Source organism: Protomyctophum bolini (assembly GCF_963924005.1).
Source record: "Protomyctophum bolini genome assembly, chromosome: 12".
Taxonomy (NCBI): domain Eukaryota; kingdom Metazoa; phylum Chordata; class Actinopteri; order Myctophiformes; family Myctophidae; genus Protomyctophum; species Protomyctophum bolini.
Genome location: NC_137873.1, coordinates 26,287,457 through 26,302,667, shown reverse-complemented (window position 1 = coordinate 26,302,667; position 15,211 = coordinate 26,287,457). Strand labels below are relative to the sequence as shown.

The 15,211-nt window shown below is 39.2% G+C and overlaps 1 protein-coding gene across 1 annotated transcript; it reads left to right on the top strand.

Annotated features, from left to right (window-relative positions):
* Positions 1-10,390: 10,390 nt before the first annotated feature.
* LOC308326183 (phosducin-like) lies at positions 10,391-13,780 on the top strand (the record flags this gene model as incomplete). Its single annotated transcript, XM_080778992.1, has 6 exons — positions 10,391-10,441; positions 11,090-11,153; positions 11,559-11,701; positions 12,011-12,230; positions 13,018-13,130; positions 13,586-13,780. The coding sequence occupies 6 exons, from the start codon at positions 10,391-10,393 to the stop codon at positions 13,778-13,780; spliced, it is 786 nt and encodes a 261-aa protein (XP_080635118.1).
* Between the last annotated feature and the right edge of the window lie 1,431 nt (positions 13,781-15,211).

Sequence of the window (15,211 nt, the reverse complement as noted above, 5' to 3'; positions counted from 1 at the left end):
GTGCATGCGTGCGTGCGTGCGTGCACGCACACACACACACACACACACACACACACACACACACACACACACACACAGCCTATTGTAAATAGTGTATGAGAGTTTTAGACACACGAACACAAAAGTAGACTTAAAAATAGTCAGACAAACATCCATCTTTACTGCACACTAGCTAAACTAAAATGTTTGCTTTGGACGAATGAATCTGAGCCTGGAGGAGGCATTCTTGTGTGCACAACACCTCACAGCAGCAGACTGGAGCCATAGCATACTGCTGTAAGTGTGCATGCTTAACGTATAGGCTATGTGCGCTCAGGTATAAACAGTTAAAGCTGTTGTTATGCAAAGTACTATCCATTTGAATTCGGCATGTTACTTGACACTGTGTGAAAATGGGGGGGGGGGGCGCCAGTAAACATATACCACTGGGTACGTCTTGGAAAGTCTGGTGACGCGAGGTTGATTAGGTGCGTCTTCTCTTGAATCTAGGGGGACGCGTTCTGTCATTTCTCAGATGATACATATACAGTACATAAATATAATATATTTTAAAAGGACCTACTCATTCAGATGCCTTTGAGTTGAAAATATCTTGACCTCGTAGTCTGCAGAGTGTAAACAGGAACCTGCCGGCAGATAAATTAGACATGATTGGAGTTAATTCCTGTCGTGGGGGACAGTAGGGTTATACTACACTTAAAGGGACACTTCACCCTTTTTGCAAAAAAATATATGTTAATGCCGTTTAGAAGCTTTAGATCACTTTCCTGGGGGTATTTATGTGTGTAATATGTGGTTTTAGGTCTCACTACCTTCCTGGACTACAATTCCCATAATTCTTTGGTGCACTGCTCCTCCTTGTGGATAGGGGGGAGAGCTGTCTTACTGAGACAACATGTAGTCCAGGAAGGAAGTGAGCCCAGTGTCCATGACATCAGAGACAACAGGCTCACTGCTACAATCTAAAATATCTAAAACCACATATTACACACATAAAGCTCTAAAATAGGAGTATGAATCGGCCCTAAGACCACAAATGGCAACATTTGTGGTCTTCCTTTTAAGGTCCAAATTCACATCACAACAGTTGGCAACAGTGTGGGTCCCCAATGTTCAAACTGTGCTGACAGTTACATGAATTTGTATTCTGAGAGTCCATGCATGCATGAGAATAAATGTTCAGTCGATGTCTTAAGTATTTAGAAGCATTTAGAAAAATACTGAATTTTGAGTGCTTGGAAACTAAATTGGCAATAAATACACTTAACAACAAAAAATTTGACTTTATAAATTAAATAACACAAATCAATGTTTTACATGCCTCAATGATGAGTCGATGGAGCGAAAAGAAATAAGGCACTGGCTGTAACTAAAATAAGTGTACTACTGAAGACAAGTGCCTGTATTCATCAAAATCAGGGAGTATGCCATCATGCCCTTTAACCCATACGTATCTATGGGGGTGAACATTTAGCAAAGATAGCAGAGCTGTTTTCAGCAAATAAATATTGTCTATATATTCATGAATCCACTTGCTGACCGGCTGTTAGTATTGGGCAATCTTTTTTTTTTTTTCAAAACTTGTTTTCTATATTTAGTTTTTGTCTCCTTTTTCGTAATAACTCATTTAAATATGAATAAGGTGGGCATAATAAGCTTCGGCTTCAGCCCTTTTCTTTTTTATTAGGCATTTTTTGTATGACAATTTCAGAATTTGGGCAATCTTTTTTATAGGGGTTTCTTGTGACCTATGCAGGGCTCCAGACTAACTTTTTCACAGGTAACACTGGGGCCACCTACCTTTTCATTTGGTAGCGCCACCAGAAATTAGGTAGCACCATTTTTTTCATTGTATAGCGTGGTATTAATACATGATCTTATCATGCCCCCACACAGGGCGCCATTTATTTTTGTAGTGGTTTCCACCATTAAAGGTTTGAATCATAAAACCCCCTACAAAGGTCACCATGTAAAAAACAGCAACCTACCTGGTTATACTTCAAAACACTGTAGATGGTTTGAACCCAACACAAAGTCACTCAGTCAATAAAGGCAATATTTATATTCCACACACAGAAAGTCAGTTTAAGGTTTTGTGTTGAAAATTAAATGCAGTCCAAACCTTTGGGATTAATAAAGTGACAATTTGTACAATATCCCATTACCATTATCCAAATTAATTCCTTATTATAATATTTTTACGTTTTGGAAAAAATCTTTTGCAATGTGAAATGCCACCGAATTCTTAATCATTTTCCTTGTCTTCATGGGCCAAGTTGGCCAACTTGAAAAGCTGCATACTTTTATTGTGAAGGCAAAAGTTTCCGCGTGCTGAAAATAGCTGATCTACAAGCTCACAACGCGTCGCACGACGAAGAATAAATCAGGCATCAGTGCTCTTCACTCACTGGGAGGGAGATTAATGTATTTTGTTGGCCGATCATCATGTATGGACACAGGCTACCTCCTCGATGCAAACATAACAAGCTTTGGAAGCTATTTTTCGTGGCACATTATATTTTTAATCAAACAACAAGTTTACCTCTTCACTCATTGTTTGGGTCGGGAGCTTACAGTCTATGGTCGGGGGAGTCGGCTGTCTGTGTAGATCATGACTGATCATCATGCAGTTAGATATGCGCGCTGCGCTCCAGTGAAATTGTATACAGCTGAGAAAGATTAGTTAATTTGTGTCGGATAAGCTGCGTTCAGACCTGAATATATATTCGCCTCGGTTCGTCCAGTTTGTACCGCGGCAGGTTGCACTGCGCCCGTTTGCGCAATTCTCGTCTTTGCATGGACTTTGTATGTAATCGCGCCGCTCTGACCATCCAAGTCTGAAGGGCTTATTGGTGGGTTTTCGTGAACGATCGTTCTTTGAACACTGGGCGTCCAATGTTTTTATCAATGGAACGGGCAAGCACTGCGGGATGTTTTTTTCCCCCTCCACTCATCCTTCCAGCAAGTCGCACCTGTGCAACCTCGTTAAATTTTAACTCGCACGTTAAGAAATTAAGTATGGAGCCCTGGACCTATGGCTGGCAAAAATGTCAAATTTTCCTTTTGCTTTAAGTAGCATGTGACATGTCAAAGTAGGGGTTTTTCATGATTTTGAATCCATTCCAAGCATTAGTTTTGCACAAAATACACTCCTTGGGCTAAGAGCAGTCATAGCCACTTTCACAAAAAGTGCTGACCTCATCACATTTGTCATGATGTCTATGCAGGGGTGAAAGTGGCTTTCAGTCTTCCCAGAAATTAGGGTCTGCGTCGCCTCCCGGACGCGGCCGAAATGTCTTTATACCCCTTAAATGCATAGAAAACTGTATTTTGGCACAGTATACCTAACCTATAACACGATGCAAAAAACAACACGTCTTACAAATCATTAGTCCAAATGTCTCTTGCAATGTCTTCTTGTGAAGATATCAGATATCTGATAACTATTTTCCCCATCAAAGCAAATTAAATTAGAAATAAGCACACATTTAACAGCTTTTTACTGTTTGTGTTTACTTACAATAAATTACTGTTTTTGGAAACCAAAAGATGTTGAGAATGGAGCAGAACATACTGTAGTACATTTTTTGGGGGACCTTGACTGATTTATAGGAAGGCCTACAATCGTTTGGATTGCAGTGACCACACATTGTTTTTTCGGGAACAATATTTCTAGTTATTAATGATAATAATTAATATTATCATTATTATTACCTGTGCTACTTAATCTGCTCCTGCTGGCAGTACTTGCAGGGTCTCTGCTGGCTTATTATCCAGGCTAAGTCTCTGCCTCCTCCCCATCTGTCTCACTTTCAGTCTCAAGCAACTCTATGGTCTCAATTTGCTCTGCATCTTCATCCCCTGGCGTTGTTGTTCCAACTTTTTATTTAACTACAATATCAGTTTAACTATCTTTTCTCTTAAACAGTTGAGCTATTGTTCGGTGCATTGCCATTTTGCTTAAATTATTTGTTTCATCGCATTTTTCTGAGTGGCTTCTCATTCAACAAAAGTTGCCGGTTTAGTTTCCCGTTTTGTTTTTTTCCCCGTTCTGAACCAATCAGAACTAAATATTTCACTGTCAGTCTGTCAGCCAACCAGAAACTGTTTTGAACGTTGGAGGAATTAAATTCGTTGTAGAGCCCGCCTACTATATCCGGTCATATGCACGCATATCTTAGGGAGTTGAAAGTCCGTTTCCGTATCCGCTCTATACCGGATTTTCAACATGCAAAGTGAACGGGTACTCCCAGCTCCCTGCACATCAACACAAGTCATGTCCAGTGCGTATGTGGATTAATAACAACGGATCGCATCGCTGACTGACATGAACACACTGTTACAATTCAGAAGCACTAATAACACTTTAATCTGCCCGATTCTGACGTTAGTATATAATTATTTGATTATTTTCCTCTTGGACATGCGTTTGTGGGCACAGTGGCAGGTTATTTAATATAGTATGTTGATAGCACTGGTGTTCTCCGGGGCGTCAGGTCTTACCGGGTCGGAGCTCCAGACCGCCCCGGCACACTTTCAGACCCTGTGTCTATGACCGTTTTTAGCGTATTTTGTGTGTATTTTGTGCAAAACTAATGCTTGGAATGGATTCAGAATCATGAAAACACCCTAGTTTGACATGTAACATACTACTTAAAGGAAAAGGAAAGTTTTACATTTTTGCCTGCCATAGGATGTTAATGGTAGGGTCACAAGAAACAATATTTTAGGCCAATAAAAAAAGACTATATATACCAAATTTCCCACCCGTCCACCTCGGCTGCCGGACTATTTGGTGTAGAAGAGAAAATGAAGTAGACCAATAGAGCCTTGCAGGACCCCAGTCAATGAAGCATATCCTCGGGCAGAAACCTTCTTACCTTCTACCGGTACTTCAGTTCTTACTACATTGTCACACGAAAGTAACAAAAATTGCTGATCTACAAGCACAATTTGAGCTATAGATGTGCTATTTTTGCTAAATTTGAATACTGGAAAATTACAATTTTGGTTACAATTAGGTTTCCAGCCAACAGCAATGATATAGGGGTTAAAGTTAAGTGGTTATGTTTTATTGCACTCCAATTTAATTAGGCCTATGCACACCATGTTATGTCGTTTGTTTTTTAATCAGCAGACCATCGGCTGTTCTTTTACTGTGGCACTTTCACTGCATGCTCCTTCTCCTGCTTGGAACTGTAATTAGCCAAAAGCTCAAGGAATAGGGTTTAACCTGTGATGTCATGACATACTTTTTATTTGTGTTTTATCGATTCACTTGGTCATTAAGGTCCACAGAATGAGAGGCCTGCTCTGATGAAAAAAAAGTTATGGCCATTTTTGTATACCACACCATAGACAACCAATATACCGGTAAGGCAACATTTTCCAAATGTCATCATGCTTTAAGTAGCATGTGACAATTAATGACAACTAATGCTTGGAATGGATTCAGAATCCTGAAAAACCCCTAGTTTGACATGTCACAATTGTGACTTTTTTTTCGCAATGTTTCCGGCAGAGCAGGCCTCTCATTCTGTGGACCTTAATGACCTAGTCAGTGAATAGAAAAAACCCAAATAAAAAGTACGGCATGACATCACAGGTCCTGTCCAATTTTGGGTGACTGGCTAAATGCTGATTGGCTTGACCTGTCCCAGCCCTACATAAAACCACTGAGTGCACTATAAGAGTAGACACAAACTAATGTACAGTAGGCTTAATTTGTCCAATAAGCTGCAATATTTTCAAAGGATTGTGACAAACCTGGGCGAGGGTTTTGTAGAATAGTTGAGTAGATACCATGGTCTAAAGCCAGAGTCAAGCTTCCATCTTGAGCTGCAGCTGCGCTGTCAATATTAATGAAAAATTTGCATCAGACACGCACACATTGGCCTAGTACACACACACACAAAAAAAATGTTCGTCGACTACCTTTTTCCACTGATGAAAACTAAATGGAAACTAAATAAAAACTAAGCTATGATGACTAAGACTAAATATACTGACAATTGTCAAATAAAAACTAGACTAAAACGTTAGATAGGGACTAGGACAAGATATCCAGTTTAAGTAATTTTACAATATTTGTTGCATGCTGAAAATAGCCGATCTACAAGCTCACGTGTCACGCTGCAAGCTTGTTAATCGGCTATTTTCAGCAAGTGTAAAATCAGTCATCACGACAGCATTATGATATTTAGTCGACTAAAACTATATGAAAACTATTCAAAAGACTGACTAAAACAAAAAACATATTTTGCTTGCATGTCTAGAAAATCTATGACCCTTGCCTGTAACAAGATTATTAAAATGCAATATACGGTAGCCGCTTGGTCTATAGGCTTGTTTGGTTTGTAAACCAGCTACTAAAATGAATATGGTAATGCTGCAAGACAAGCTTTTGTCATTGGAATGGAAACCATTGATTGATGAAGTATTTACAGATTGGAGAATTACAGTACATTTCAAGCACAACTAAATACAAAACTGTTAACTGTGGACACCATAAAGCATTACACTTGTCCACCATTCCCCCATGTTCAACTCATCATAACAAAAACACCTTGAAGACCCTAACAGGAGCCCTCTTCTTCGACTATGCTTGCACCTCCAAGGCCCTTAAAACAAGGCTTCAGAGTCCAGAGTGACTTCCCAAAACATGTTCAGGCTACCACTTGGCCTCACTCCCCGAACCCACCTCACCCCTGCCCACTTTGACATGCTGGAATGGATTAGGGTTGAGGACAGAGTACAGCACCTTGCAATGGGTCTCGTCCACAAGATTCTCTACACCTGAAGATAGTGGATACCCATGTTACCATGTACCCGTCTAAATACTTCCTTAATGTCAATGAAGTCCACACCCACAACACCAGAGGGATTTCAACAAACCATGTGCAACCCAGATTCGGCACAAACAATGGACTAAATTAATTTCGCTCCTATGCTACAAAAATGTGGAACGCCATACCAACAGTCATTAAGACATGCAAATCCCTTGACTCCTTCAAAACTGCTCTCAAAGGGCACCCACGAACGGCTGCAATTCAAAACTGGCCCGTACAATCTGAATCCCCCACCCACCTCACTGTATAATGTTTCTTTCCCCTTTTTACCTCCTATGATAATTTCCTTTTGACTATACAGTTGTCTCTAAATGTTTGGACGAACTGAAAATGGTGGGCCCTATTGTAAACAACAAGTGTAACGCTTTATGGTGTCGTCCACAAGTTTTTGTATCGAGTTCAACGAGTTGTAGGCTACTGTAATTCTAATTTGTTTAGGCTACGTCGTGGTCTTTGACGACATAAGAACAAATTATGACGCAGTTTGCATTCACAAATGAGCTAGTTTGCGTGCAGTTGTTTGTGTAACTTTGTCTTCGGTCTGCAATTAATTGCAACGCAGGCCGCAGGGGAAAGTTCGCGCAGACACACTCACACAGTGAGGAGGTTTCCACAACTTCCCAGAGAGACACGCGATGATAAAAGTCTGAGAACGAGGATAATTCCAAAGAGTTCATTAAAACGCTTTTTTTTGCTAGGCCCCGTTTCTCACTAAGCTAGTATGGAGTTATTGCAGCTGCTAGAAATTAATTAATTAGCTACTGGGGGCCAGTGTGGGCCCGTCCTAATACCTGGCTACATCGTTAAAGTTAGGCCGAGCAATCAATAGCTACTATATCAAAAACACCTTTCCTTTTGAAATGCTCAGTAAATAACCCTAAGTAAAGATGGATGCTGCCGGCTGATATGTTTAATGTTACACGCTGATGAGTTTATAAACCGCTGCCCAGGCAGTGCCTACCTGTTTTTTTCCTTCTTCCTTCAAGCTCTGCTCGATGGGGTTTCCGTTGTGTAAACTCCATTAGACACGTGAAATGAAAAATGAGGTCTAGTAGGTCTACTGTAACGTTCAGTTCAACTAAACAGCTTTAAGAACTGCACTACCGAAATTAGATGACAATAACCTAGCTGTCTAGCTCTTTCAAAAACTTCTTTCATCTTGTTCTTCACACATGTAGGACTAGTGCCACCCCGGCTGCGCGTCTTCTCCGTGATTTGATTGATTGATCTCTGATTAGCTCTTTCACTCCCCCCTCCCCGCTCGCGTCACCTGACCAATTACACCAATTGGGGTGTGAAAAAGGAGCACCAATCAAACGTTGTTGAAGGAATGATGATTTAGTGATTATTACTTAGCATATCTGAAATCAATGTGTGCCATATTTTAGTTTTACAGTATTGTATTTATATAGTATATTGTATTTAGGCTACTTTGTTAATTTAGATTTAGATTAATTTGATTTGATAAAGTCATAAAAAACATGATGTAGGCCTATGTAGGCCTATGTAGGCTTGAGCAGAAAGTGGCCTTTCTCTTATTTTACTGTCCAATGACTTGAAATGGCACAAGGGAAGGACTCCACAAAAAGACCACCCCAAAAAATCGGCGCGCGCTGCGTGCGCCCACACATGTACCCTTTTCTGGAGTTTGAGCCCCTGCCCCCCCCAGTGCTCTCTGCACGGCCCTGCTGTTGCAGAACCATTAAAGTATCCTACACATTTTCACCATGTCAGAAAAAGTAGGCCTACAATCATGCAAACAGGGGGAAACAATATATGTACATCCCATCATTGTTGGTGTCACTCAAAAATCTGATCCTAGGCCACTATCCCTGAAATTACAATGTTAACCGCTGCGCGCGCCCACACATGTACCCTTTTCTGGAGTTTGAGCTCCTGCCCCCCCCAGTGCTCTCTGCACGGCCCTGCTGTTGCAGAACCATTAAAATATCCTACACATTTTCACCATGTCAGAAAAAGTAGGCCTACAATCATGCAAACAGGGGGAAACAATATATGTACATCCCATCATTGTTGGTGTCACTCAAAAATCTGATCCTAGGCCACTATCCCTGAAATTACAATGTTAACCGCTGCGCGCGCCCACACATGTACCCTTTTCTGGAGTTTGAGCTCCTGCCCCCCCCAGTGCTCTCTGCACGGCCCTGCTGTTGCAGAACCATTAAAATATCCTACACATTTTCACCATGTCAGAAAAAGTAGGCCTACAATCATGCAAACAGGGGGAAACAATATATGTACATCCCATCATTGTTGGTGTCACTCAAAAATCTGATCCTAGGCCACTATCCCTGAAATTACAATGTTAACCGTTGGGGTCAAGTTTGACTTAGATTGAAGAAAAGTGCACTGCAGGACATAATAGCCTAGGCCATAGGCCTACAGTAATTTCCATCATGCAGCCTATTCACTGCAGTCAGCCCCACACAGCAAACATAGCTAATCCTATTAAAGGTAATTATAATTATGTGGCAATGATAAGGATGATGATGAAGATAAGCCACATATAACAACCATACCCTTATACTCCTGCACTCCTCTTATCTATACAGTCTACACTCACTTCTTCCTCTCTGGACATTGCCGGGAAAATACACAATAATAACATTATAGAAAGACAAAGAAAAGATTCCAACACAGAAACAAGCAAACTCAAAGCAGCAAGGAATTCTTCCATTAAGATAGATAGGCCTACTGACAGATCACACATTTTCTCTAGCAATTCTGGTTTCATCCAGGATCCAAAGGTAAGTTTTTTTGTTAAATTGCAACTAAATGTGATTCTATCTGTGGCCTTGAGGCAGGAATATATCTTAATGTTATAGGTGTCTAATTGCACAATAACATATTAAGTACAAAACATGGGAAAATACATGGAAAATCAATACAGTTATTCTGTATCCATGATGCTTGGGGCACGATCTTTCTATTGGATACTGATGAACAACAGTGAATGTTCCAACTCAATAGGTCTAATAATAAAAGCCTTATGGTTATCAATGTCTATTATGGTGAGGGCAAATTTTCTCAATATTTATTTTTATGAACAACAATATGCTGTCTTTTTCATGTTCATATTTCACAAAAAGCATGCTACAATGTGATGTCTGCTAACAGCCCTCATCTGCCTGCCTTATGTTAGTATTATTTTTTTTATTTTTTTTACACAAAGTGAAAACTCCCTTGAAGCTGCATCTGAGTAAGCACTCAGGATAAGGTATGAGTGGATGTAAGCAATCTATGTGTGCATGCGAAAGCTATTTTAAATGTGGGTGGGAAAAAATCAACACACGTGGACTATAATAATGCTATTCTCATTGCACTGGTCCGTTAAAGAAAACCAACTTCCAGAATTGCTTTTAAAAGTGAATTGGACTAATACATGTTGACCCATTTGTTACATTAATAAACAATTGGGCTGTGAAGTGGCATAATAAGAACACTGTCATCACACTGTTTCCAAAAGGCACTGTTGATACATTCAAATCCTTAGCTTCAGCCTACAAACAGTGATTCTCAAAATGGCATCCAGGCAGGGATCCTCAGGGTTCCTTGAGAGGCCGGTGCACTCTGTGAGTTATGGGGGTCCTTGAAATAAATAAATAGGTTTGAGAACCACTACCACTGGCCCAACAAATTAATTGTGTTATTCATACATGCTCATTGCTCACATATAGGTACACATGACACTCACACATCACAAAGTGTCCTAGGAAAGTGCACGTGTCAGGCTCAAACTAATCTGAGCATAATCCTCTGCTAATTGAGCTTGTACCTCACAATAAGTGACTTTGACAACCTCTATGTAACTCTCTATCTCTCATTTTGTGTTCTTGCTATTGTTTGATGTTAATTTGAGTTTTTGCTTTTGTTTTTAAGCTACCTTATGTTTCTGTTTTTCTCTTTTTGCTGCTCTGTAAAGCACATTGTGTTGCATTTGAATTATTATTACATATTATTATTATTATTATTATTATTATTATACAAATACATTTTACAATGCTGTTTGAAAATATATTATAAGCCAGAAGCCTATGGGAGAAAATATTTTCCGAGTGGCCAAAAGCTGCCTAAAATCTATTTGTGTTAACTTGGTTCTTCTATGAACCAAAATGTTAACAGTTATATAGACTTTTTATCGTTCATTGTACATTATGAAACACAAATGTGTTATACTGCAGGTATTGTCAAGTTCTGAATGCTTTTTCTGTGTTCTGCAGGTTCCCTTCAGAATGTCTGGAACTTCCCATGGGCCAACTGAGGAGTTAACTGGCTGTCACACAGGTCAGAGGCACAGAAACAAATAAAAAGTAATAAGTTAGTATTCCATCCTTCTTTTGCAAGTGTACCCCAACAGCTACTGTTACAGTAACAGGTACAGTAAAGGTTTCATTGATAATAGTTTGTCCAAAAGGTAGTGTATGCACAATCACATCACCTGTTCTTCGTCAGAATGGCTGAAGTAATTGTGGAAATAGATACCCCTGATTAATAATAATAATAAGGGTAATAATAAAATAAATAAATAAGGGTAATAATAATAATAATAATAATGTACTACATATACTTACTGTTTTGTGTGTGTGTGTGTGTGTGTGTGTGTGTGTGTGTGTGTGTGTGTGTGTGTGTGTGTGTGTGTGTGTGTGTGTGTGTGTGTGTGTGTGTGTGTGTGTGTGTGTGTGTGTCTAGGTCCAAAAGGTGTAATTAATGACTGGCGTAGGTTTAAGTTGGACAATGCGGATCAGAATCTCCCTCCAAAGACGAGGGAGCTCCTCAGACAAATGTCTTGTGCACAGGAGGATGATAATCATAAGGAGAGACCCCTCAGGAAGGTCTATACACAAACATTAATACAAATAGATATGGTAAATGGTCTTTATGTAAATGTTCATGGCATTCATGGCATTCATATAAATTCATATAAAGCTTTACTCTTCCATCTAGCACTTGTATTGACTCATTGTGGACATAGGCCTACATACAGTACATACATACTGTAGTGTACAGATATATATATATAGGCCTATATAGATAATAGTTTTACAATTGCTTTGCAACTCAACTAAAAACAATTCTGGTACAGTACAATACACAATCACATGCACACACTATAAACTGCACCCTCTCCTCTTTCTCTTCAGATGAGTGCTCATGAGTATGAACTGATCAAAGTGGAAGACGAACTCTATTTGAAGCGCTACAGAAAGCAGTGTATGCAGGAGATGCACGAGCGCCTGAGTTTTGGTCCCACGTTTGAGGGAGTACACGAGCTGGAGAGTGGAGATGCATTTTTGGAAGTGATAGAGAAGGAACATTATCTTACTCAGGTTGTGGTTCACATCTACCAGCCTGGTGTCAAAGGTCAGTTTATTTTAAGTTGTTCTGTAGTTTCTATTCCCAGTTATGAGAGATATTTAGTCCAAAATTTAGTTTTTGTTTGCAGAGCAGATAAACCATAACAGGGAGGTAATTGAAAGCTCTGCAGTGTACAGCCCTGGCGGAGGCCCCACTGAGAACGAATCTGACTTATACTATTCTATTTTTTTTCCTTCTTTCCTGTGAACTGTGAAAAATGTCAAATTTATGGTGGAGCCCCTTTAATGAATTACAATTTTTCAATTTAGCAGACGCTCTTAATCCAGAGCTATTTACAGAAGCAAGAGCAATTCATGGTAATACATCAAATACATAAAAATAGTCATCAAGAATCATATAAGCTAAGAAACTAACATCTGTCTAACAGTGGAATATCTATATAATGAAACATAAACCCTAAAGAGTGCTATGTCTACATAAAATGCTATCTAAATGACATAAAAGTTAAAGATAAAGAAAACGTTATTGTCCATTAAATTTACATAAAATGGAAATGTATCTTTGGCACAACAGCAGTCAGTTTACAACAATAAAAACATGACATAAAATACATTTTTTTTAAATAAATTACCATAGTTACTAAATTACACAAAGTACACAATTAAGACAAAAAATACAGTTATTTTTGTCATTATTGCCATTCTGTGTATTATATCGTTTTGTTTTTTTGTTGTTGTTTGTGGTAACTACCTTTTGTAATCTCTTCTGAAGACAGTTATTTAAAACAAATAATTCGAAAATAAATGATCTATATGATGTCCTTTTCCATCAGGCTGTGATCAGCTGAACTCATGTCTGGACTGTCTGGCTGCAGAATATTCCAGTGTCAAGTTCTGTCGTATCGATGCAGTAGCCACAGGTGCAGCTGAACGCTTCTCAACTGATGTAAGCATTGTTATCATTACATTACATTTCTAATTATTTTTCCAAAGCCTGGCTAAAGGATAGTCCTGAAAAATATGTAATAATGTAAATTTTACATTATTACTTATTTTTTATCTAATCTGACTGCCCATAATGTTTTTAATTTTCTAAATAGACAATTGGCAGGCTCTCCACACTTTCTCTAGGTCGTCCTCAGACGCTTCATCAGCTTTGAGAACCTATACATGCTTCCATTGCATTTGAGAATACAATGTTTACTGTCTCTGATGTGACATTTTCAACACGCTGATAATTAGCTCATATATTCATATAGCATTTCCATTTCCTTTTACAGTAACTATTTTTGCAGTAACTATTTCTGCTGTGAATACTTATTCTAATAAATAAAGTAGTATGTAATATCATGGAAAAGTCACTGTTTGCAAACTATTTTGCTGTACTCTAATTTCTCCTAGATTCTGCCAGCACTGCTGGTGTACAAGGCCGGTGAGTTACTCGGCAACTTTGTGTCTGTCACCAAACACTTTAACGAAGAGTTCTTTGCTACAGACGTGGAGGGATTTCTCAATGAGTATGGCCTCCTACCTGAGAAGGACAATACATTGTGTCCTGAGGATGAGGATGAAGAAGAGGTAGCAGAAGTGGAATAGCAGGAGAGGCAAAGGGAACAGGGGTAATGACAGTGATGGAAGTGGGTATACAAATGAGGAACTGTGAATGAATAACATAAGAAGAGGAGACGGATGGAGCTCGTTTACACATTTGACAATGTGTAATTCAGCTAAACTAAATCTTGCATTGATACACTTGTATAGATGAACATAAGTGTTGAAAATAAGTGTTTTCATTCCACAGTAGAAGTCACAGTGAGACTGTTAGATAATTTATGTCTTATCTGTTTACAAACTAATGCCCAGTGGTCAATGTCCCATATCCTCCTGAAATTTGGTCGCGCCGTGTCATTCATATTGTCACCCATATCATCATTTTACCCTTAGTCTACTGCCTGTTTACTCCAGGTTGTTCTTCTTATCATCATTAATGTCATGTCATCCATGTTTATGGCCAAAATATGTTTTCATCTCTCCCATTTAATATCTTGTTCAGCTGCCGTGTTATCAGTCTAGTTTGACCTTGGCCTAGTAACTTAGTGCAGGGAAAGAAGTTATCAACAAGTTGCCTAGCAACGCCTGCCTCTGTGCTTTCCCGGTCTATGGCCATCATTGACTGAACCAAGGAAGATGAACTCTACGTCGCTACGCCATCCTCATCATCAATGCGTTGGACTAATGAGAGACCCTGGTCTTGTCATCTGACATTGCGGACATGAATCATCTCCAACCAATGAACTTAATATCAACAATCTGATGACAGTTGGACTATTTATTCAAAATTATACTGATGTAATTGTACTAGTTGAACCATGTAGCACATTTTCTATGTAAATTGACTTTATACCTACTAAAAATAATTGTTAAACCTTAAACTTTTCTCAGAACTTTATTTAATCTGTCTCCAAATCATTTTTTAAGGTCTTTCTATTTTTTTATGGTACAGTGACTGTCATTTAAAATTTAGAGGGCTACTCACTCATTTTTAAGGTAAAGACAGCACGGTATTTGGTCTCCCTGCAGGGTTATTGAAGGTATTTATTTACAGTCCTTTCTAATTAACATTACAAAATAGATATAATTTATTTTTTATCTATTAATAGACAGAGTGAGAAAGGGAAGAAAATGGATATAGTGGACACAGGTGGACACTCAAACACACATTAGGGCTGTAGTAGCCTAAGGCGGTATCAGTCCTCAAGACCACATTTTCATTATAGGCCTACAGTATGTCAGTCTCGTCTCGGGCCTGCCTGCCTGCATGCAATTTCACTCAACTCTTGACTTGGTCTTTTCCCCAGATGAATCTATCTATCTATCTACAGTACAGACAGCATTTTGGGTAATAATAACATCCTGCATGCGTGCGTGCTTGCGTGCGTGCGTGCGTGCGAGGGTGAGTGTGTGCGACTGTGCGTGCATGCATGCATAAAACATAGGCAACAGGCAATAGGTATGTGTGCAAACACA